Genomic DNA, 8,706 nt, shown 5'->3' on the forward strand with positions numbered 1-8,706 from the left:
TATCTCCAGGTCTCGCTTTGAGATTATGTTTTTGATTTTGGCAATGTTTTTCAGGTGGTAAAATGCCGCTGATGTTACTGACTTGATATGGCTGTTAAAGTTCAGGTCAGAGTCCATGATTACCCCTAGATTTCTGACTTGATTTGAGGGTTTAAGAGACAGAGAATGAACAAACAACAGCAGAACATCCAAAAGCAGAACAACCAACAGCAGAACAAACAACAGCAGAACAACCAACAGCATAACATCCAACAGCAGAACAAACAACAGCAGATCAACCAACAGCAGAACAAACAACAGCAGAACAAACAACAGCAGAACAACCAACAGCAGAACAAACAACAGCAGAACAAACAACAGCAGAACATCCAACGGCAGAACAACCAACAGCAGAACAACCAACAGCAGAACAAACAACAGCAGAACAACCAACAGCAGAACAAACAACAGCAGAACAAACAACAGCAGAACAAACAACAGCAGAACATCCAAAAGCAGAACAACCAACAGCAGAACAAACAACAGCACAACATCCAACAGTAGAACAAACAAGAGCAGAACATCCAAAAGCAGAACAAACAACAGCAGAACAAACAACAGCAGAACAACCAACAGCAGAACAACCAACAGCAGAACAAACAGCAGCAGGAACATCCAACAGCAGAACAAACAACAGCAGAACATCCAAAAGCAGAACAACCAACAGCAGAACAAACAACAGCAGAACAACCAACAGCATAACATCCAACAGCAGAACAAACAACAGCAGATCAACCAACAGCAGAACAAACAACAGCAGAACAACCAACAGCATAACATCCAACAGCAGAACAAACAACAGCAGAACAACCAACAGCAGAACAACCAACAGCAGAACAACCAACAGCAGAACATCCAAAAGCAGAACAACCAACAGCAGAACATCCAACAGCAGAACAAACAACAGCAGAACAACCAACAGCAGAACAAACAACAGCAGAACAACCAACAGCAGAACATCCAACAGCAGAACAAACAACAGCAGAACATCCAAAAGCAGAACAATCAACAGCAGAACAAACAACAGCACAACATCCAACAGTAGAACAAACAAGAGCAGAACATCCAAAAGCAGAACAAACAACAGCAGAACAAACAATAGCAGAACAACCAACAGCAGAACAAACAACAGCAGGAAAATCCAACAGCAGAACAAACAACAGCAGGAAAATCCAACAGCAGAACAAACAACAGCAGGAAAATCCAACAGCAGAACAAACAACAGCAGGAACATCCAACAGCAGAACAAACAACAGCAGAACATCCAACAGCAGAACAAACAACAGCAGAACATCCAACAGCAGAACAAACAACAGCAGAACATCCAAAAGCAGAAAAACCAACCTCAGCAAACAACCAGCAGCAGGAACATCCAACCGCAGAAGAACCAACAGCAGAACAAACAACAGCAGAACATCAGACAGCAGAACAACCCAATCCCAATCCTAATGGTGGGACTGTTCCATCTGAAACGGCTTTTAATGCGTCCTTTATAAATATTTCATTACGGACTCTTTTTATCTAAATTTCACAGATTTTATTTTGATCCTATTTTGAATTGAATAATGGTTTACATTAGTTTGTTGTATTTGATTGTTGTGTTTTTTATTGTTTACTTTATTTTATTTAATTTTTTCAATTTTAAACTGCTATCAGTTGTCTGCATTACCTTGGTCCTTGGTTCTGATTGGTTCTTCTGACCTGCTGATGCAGATCCTTTAATTTGATCAACATAGAATAGAATGGAACTTTCGCTGTACAAAACGTTCTTTATAAATAAAGATCTGATGATTTGTACAATCAGAAAATGGAAGGAAACAACAAATGACTGCTAGTGAAGGTTCTCATTCAACCAGGTTGTTCTGAAGCTGAGCCCTAGCAACTGGACCTAAGTCTTCCTCCTGCTCATCAAAGCTGCTTCATCGGTCAGTTAATGACGGCGTTTGCAATCGCACACTGATGGTTTGTAAACTCCTGTCACATCCATGAGTGTGATGTCACAACTAAACTAACATTCTTGTCTCCAGTCACTTTGGGGCTTCAGGGAATCGCTCATATCAATGTTTGTGCAATACAGAAATGTAGTTATAAGGCATTGTGGAAACCTTAAAACATGATTATGCTATTAAAAATGTATTTAAACATTTTCATCCATTTACAACTGTTGTTTAAGGGGGCCAGCATTCTCAGTTTAAAATGGCTCACCATTGAACTGAATTGTGGTGAAGTGAATCGTCGCATCCCTACTGCAAACCAGTATGTTTATGTTGAAAGGGTCAAACATCTGAGGTGGATTTGTTTATTTAATGTTTTATTACATCACGCCATGCTTAGCAAAGGCCAACTGAAAGGTTTGTCTTCATTATTTGCTTATTGGTAAATAAAGGATTTTTTTTTGTATTTTTTTTGTTTTTTTGTAATTTGGTGAGATACAAATCATACATTGAACCAGAACAAAAGAACCTAAAAGTCGAGGAAGCAAATCGTTGGGTATCTGCCAATCGTTCGTATCTGTTAGCCAGCATTTAAAGGAATTGTTCCATCGAAACAAAGTCACCACAGATGCAGAAAAATGACCGAAGAAAACGGTTGTTGTTGTACACTGGTACGCCTTAAGCCAAATCAAGGAAAAGCAACTTGTAAACAAGCCGATGCTGTTTGTCCACGTAAGGAAAGTACGGAGCTCCCTCAATAACCCCGCAGTTCACCTTTCGCTGTTTTGCTGATTGTTTTCCGTGCAATTTTGCATGTTTTTTATTTTTTATTCAATGCACTGTGTTCTGCATCCTGATTGGCTATTAACATTGTCAATCAACCTCTTCCCATGTCTTCAGTACAGAACGTGTTCAGGTTGTGAATGTCTTGTTTTCATTTTACTGGACTTACTTTTCTATGAAAATTTGAACTTTGAGAGTTTATAAATGTATATGTTTGTTTGAAAAAAATGTGTAGTACGATGTTTTACAGCCTTAAAACATCTAGAATTATTGTAAAAAAAAATGAAGTAAAGATGACTACTTTGCAGATTTCACCTACCGTAAGTTATTTTTAGAACGTAACTCCAGCGTTAAATGAAGTTAACACTATGAAGAACATATAAGACGTAAAGTCGTCTCCAGCTTTTGTTCAATCTGAAAAAACATTTTTATTTACTAAATCAAAGTTAGTGAGTTACTTTTACTAAATTAGTTTTTTCTTCTTCTGAAAGTATTTTCACTGGACTTGACTTTTTACTTGTTTTGAAATAAAAACTTGACTCTTTTTCAGCAACAAAAACCTGTTATTCATGATCAGCAACATGCTTTTAGTTTGCAAAGCTGCTTCTATCCATTATAGGCAAACATGATAAAGTCTGAAACTTTCCTGCTGTCCTGAGTACGTGGTTCTACCAAACAACCAGACGAGCGTCTGCAGGAAGGATTAGAAAAGTCGATAAATTAGCGGTTTGTTTTGTAAGTTGAGGGTTAAGAAAAACTTCCGATGAACTTCAAGTGAGGAGAGAATCGCTGTTTCATCTCCACCAAAGGAAGACAAAGGTTAAATAAATAGGAAGTTGCGACATGTGTTTGAAAATGTTGGCAGGTCAAACAATATTGTTCAACAGATTTAATCTCCGCATCAACAAAGGTTTTTCTGTTGCACATAAGACGACAAACAGACGAATGCTCAGGTTTTTCCTTATTTCATTTCGGGACCAGAATTTACCAGAATTACATCATCACTTGCTTAAGTTTTAGATTACCGGTACTTTCTGCTCAAACTATTGCTCAGTTCTTGAGTGACTTTTCCCACAGTTAATGTTTAATTTGATATGTATTGAGTAATATTGTTGTGAAGTAAATCCACTGGAACTTAGGTACAGTTGGCAGAAACTCCACTCACCTCCAGGCTTTTCTTTAAACTGTTACTAAAAGAAAAAGCAGAAATGCCAACTCACACTCACAAAGAAGATAAATAAAAACATCTCCACCAACATTTTCCAAATACGGTCAAAATGTCTCATGATGACCACGTCCATGTGACCATGACCATGTGGTAAACATAAACACCAGTTACTAAGGGACAAAGGAATGAATGAATCTTTATTTTAATAACTTTGCAACGCATGTCCAAAGTCCGGCCCGTAACCTGTGTTTAAAATTTCACCAGGCCACGGGCTCCTTTGATCAAATGAACGAATGAATGATACTTTATTAATCCAAAGGGAAATTAGGTTCCAATCAATGATATTTAACCCCCCCCAAGTGTACGATTTCTAAATGAAGCCGTTGTGAACCTGTAGTAATGCTGTTGTGTGACGCGTCTTTCAAGCTCGGGACGGACGTGGAACGCCGACATGACAGAGGCAATGTAAACATTCTGATTAATTAATGAACGTTCTACTTTTTTGGTGTCAACGCAACGGAGACGGACCAGTGGAAGTCAGCCTCAAGTGTTCTGTTTGACCCGTCGCCAGCAGCATTCCCGTAGAAAAATGTGCTCTCCGGCTTGGACATTTCTGTCGGGTTACCTGCGTGCCCCGTACAGGTTTGTCCATTTTTTGCCCACAATCAGCCCGTTTGAACAGTTGTGACTAAGGCTTAAGTTATTTTGCAGCTTTGAGTAAAATATTGTCACATTTCCTGAAAGTTCAGGCTGTTTGGTTCCAGCCTAAAGAACCTCCGCCAACTGTCGCCCCTAAACCTGTGTTAATCAGTTATTATTAGAGGATTATGAGCTCCGTCAGGTACAAAACAGGAAGTGACCTTGACTCCTGTTGCAGGTCATTTGTGTTCAAGCCCAGCTTCCTGTAAGGCAGTTCAGGTGAACAGAGCTTTGTGCTTGTGTGCGCGTGCTGGAGCTGGAATGTAGATGGGAGTCATGGGAGTTTCTGGGTGTTGAAACGGTCTGTCACTGTCTTGACTGTTACTGGCATCCTTCACAGCAGCAAGCCGGATATTAACATTACACAACGCTGATGGAACGGCGGCTAACGCAACACAGTGTGCCCTGTACGATACAGACATTTAAAAAAAACACAGCAAACGCAGACGCCGCTATCAGGCGGTTGGGAGGGAATGTAAGCAGACCGCCTGAACCGTGATACCGAGACAGATACAAAAGAAAAGCATTTCTCCTCGACCCGGGTCTAATCAGTTCAAACATGATTTCTTTTTGCAATCGAAGACCTTTAACGCACCAGGATCTAAAGTCTGGGGGAAAACTGAAGGAGATGAGCGGCACGGCTTTCAGAGTATCGTCAAGGTTTATACTCCAACCTTTATACAAGGTTTATATAATTAACCGTAGCTGAGCTGTCTGAACGGAAGTTTAGAGTCGCATGTTTGTGTGCATTAAAAACGTATAGGTTCTGATAAACAAGATGAAATTATTTTTACAACAAAAAGCGGCGTTAAGACTGAACCATGAGGTTTGACAGGTCCAGAGAGTTTTCTTCAGTCAGGACTCATGATCTCCATAAACCTTGAATCTCAAACTTTTTAGGATTTACTAGAATTTCTTTGTGAAATGTTTCTTTTTCAAGTAATTTATACCATAGTCCAGGTTGAATACTCGATTCTGATTGGCTGCTGGGTGTGCATTAAGTAAAGCAATTCGCGGAAGCAACCGTACTCCGCCACGGCGTGTGTTAAAAAGTGATAATGCATACTTCGTCGGCCATTAACCCGCTTATACCATGGTCACTTGCAATAGAAATAAATAGTAACCGGTTTTAGTCCTTCATTCTTGTTTTTTTCCACCCTTGTGGAGTTTTTTTTCTAATTTGCGGACTATTTGTCATGCGTGAGGCACCACACCACCGCTGCAGTCAAGACTCTGCGATATAAAGCGATATATATATGCTGATCTTTCCGATGGGTTGAATAAAGCATCAGTTCAGAGAGAAACTTCACCTCTTCCTCTTGTTTTTGTCCAAATGATGAAGCAAAAGGTTGTTTTAAAGAAGCCGGCGCAGTGATACAAAACATTCAAGCTAGGCGACCGGAACTTCTTTTTTCACAGTGCGGTTATCCTGTGGTATATCACTTTTTAATGCACACCCAGCAGTCAATCCGAATAGAGTATTCACCCGGACCATGGCGTAAAAAGTGATAATAGCCACCTAAAAAAGAAGACCCGGTCACATAGCTTAAATGTTCTGTATCACTGCGTTGGCGTCTTTAAAACAAACTTTAGCTTCATCGTCTGGACAAAAACAAGTGGAAAGAGGTGAACTTTCTCTCTCAACTGATGCTTCATATTATAAGATGAGGACAATCATGGAGATGGAAGGAAGAAGAACCAGAACCTCCACTCGGCTTCACTAACAGAGTTTCAATAACACGATGCCACAGATGAGCTTCCAGCTCGTTTCACTTTGTTTAAATGGATCATAAATAAAGATATCGGTAAAAATTACAGAATCTATTCCCCATACCTATAGGTGCATAATTCAGATTCTAAGCTTTTTTAACCTTCAAACAACTCCTGACTACGTTTGCATAGTAAGATTGTTGACATATTTCGGTCTGGAAAAACCAGTCAAACTATTTTCCGATAAACGTAGTTACTTCCTCACAATAAGGATTTCCGCTCTGGTTTATTTTAGGAGAGAATTTTCGCTCTCAGGCTAAGAATGATTTGAAGAAATAATGTTTGTTCCAGCAAAGACTACTTTTAGTTCAGGGATTGTCCCCCTGCCATAAAGGTAAATCGGCAAAAGGGGAGCCAGCAGGCATTTTCACTTCCAGCTATTCTTCTGATAGGATGCAGCAAAAGTGGCAGGAATGAGGGAGAAGGTGGCGAGCGTCGATGCTGTGTCTCTCACACGACTGAGCAAACCCAGGTAGGAATCTGGTCTGACTGCAGAGAGGAGCAGGGTGACTCTGACCCACTTTCGTCCCGCCGTGACCCACATCGTGTCACTCGAACGCACACTCCGCACGGAGGAGTCAATGGCTGCCAGGAGCTTGTGTAACATGTTTATCACAGGCTGCAGTGCTTTCTGTGGGTCATTGTGTGGCGCTGGTCCTGCTCGCCCACGGTGACCCTTTGTTTCTGCCGGATGACCCTGACCCCCTAAAGTCCGCCTCCTAACCCCCAAACTGACATACATGGACGCCGCAGGTCGGTCAGAGCTGGAGAGCAAACAAAAAAAAAAAAAAAGAGGGGGAACCAAAACAAACAAGACAGTGTCCTACTTATAAAACAAAAATTAAACTTAAAGACGATCTTCAACTGAGACACAATTCTAATCAACACCTCAGAAAGTATCTAAATGCCTTTTAAATCCTCCAAGGACTAAACTTTAATTATCATTTTTAAGGGAAAATCTTTTTTTTAAATTGTGTAATCTTGCAGTTACAAGCTGTTACCACTAGATGGTGCTGCTGTTCCCTCAACTCCTTTTGAACAATTAGAACATTACAGAACAGATTACAAGACATGGCTTAACATCATAAATCAGACAAAGTCTTTAAATGACTACAAACAAGCAGAGGGGGAAAAATATAGAGTGAAACAACAAAAACAAAACTAATAGGATAAATCTGAGCAAAGTGATGCAACCTATATATATATATATATATATATATATATATATATATATATATATATATATATATATATATATATATATATATATATATATATATTATTTTTTAAAATCTGTCAAAATAGAAATCCTACAACACTGAGCTCACAACTAATTTATAACTTATAAAATACAAAAATGACCAACAATTTTACTTAAAATAAAAAAAAATGTGGTGTTTCTTCAGACGTGTCACAAAGTTTCACGAATGCTTTGTTCTCTATGATCTGTAATTTTGTTCTGTACAGTTTGTAAAGTCACATTTTAGCTTTAGCTTCAGGACTTCTTGATCTTTCTGGATGCTTTTTTTGTTTCATAATCCAGTGTTTCCTCTTGGGGATCCATTGTTCTGGGGCACTACTGGCTTCTCCTGTAGGGGGTGCTGTTGTTGCGTTGCCCGTTCTCATGGGGCCGGCTGGGGTCCCGCTCTGTGGGCTAATAGCTGTAGAGTGGGCCCTAAGCTGCACTGTGTTGGGCGGGCACTGTGGTAATGACCCCCACATTCGGGCTGGGCCTTGGAATGAATGGATCCCCATTATATCGTTTCCTCACAGCAGAACCGAGCCAGATCTTTTCTTTATGCTCCAGTTCTTCGTTTTTTGTTCAGGGTTCTACTGGGGGAACTGGGCGGGTGGAGGGAGGAATCTGGTGAGGGAGGGGTCCCATCTGTGCATGATTGTCCTGCGTTTTCTGTTTTAAATAATTTTCCTATTTTATGACTATTTTTTCTGCTTTTATGTTAAGCGCTTTGTGTTTTTAACCAAAATGAAAGGCGCTATATAAATCAATAAAGTTTGAAGTATTAAAACTTTTTCTTGACCTACCATGAACGCCGCCTCTTTCATTCCTAGGACACATGGTTTGTATAGAAAAATGTATTGTTTTACCTTTTACTTAAATAAATTGTTACAATTTTATATTGTTCTTTTTTCTCCCTTTTTCTTGATTTTGTTTGAACTTAGTTGTGAACTGGACATTTCTAAATAGACCTAAAAATCTATAGAAGAAAAAAGATTGGAGATCTGAAGTGTTTGCAAATGTAAAGTTAAGTTAGTCCAGTTAGACTTTAAAATGTCTCTAAAAACATAATTTCA

General features: G+C 39.5%; 1 protein-coding gene across 1 annotated transcript; it reads left to right on the forward strand.

The window, feature by feature from the left end:
* Positions 1-245: 245 nt before the first annotated feature.
* On the forward strand, positions 246-1,668 carry LOC144993878 (uncharacterized; the record flags this gene model as incomplete). Its single annotated transcript, XM_078949783.1, has 1 exon — positions 246-1,668. A coding segment is annotated over one exon (1,290 nt), but the record flags the coding sequence as incomplete, so codon positions are not given.
* Positions 1,669-8,706: the final 7,038 nt, after the last annotated feature.

The sequence above is a fragment of the Oryzias latipes genome, chromosome 7 (assembly GCF_053564925.1).
Source record: "Oryzias latipes strain Hd-rR chromosome 7, Olatipes_Hd-rR_3.1".
NCBI lineage: Eukaryota > Metazoa > Chordata > Actinopteri > Beloniformes > Adrianichthyidae > Oryzias > Oryzias latipes.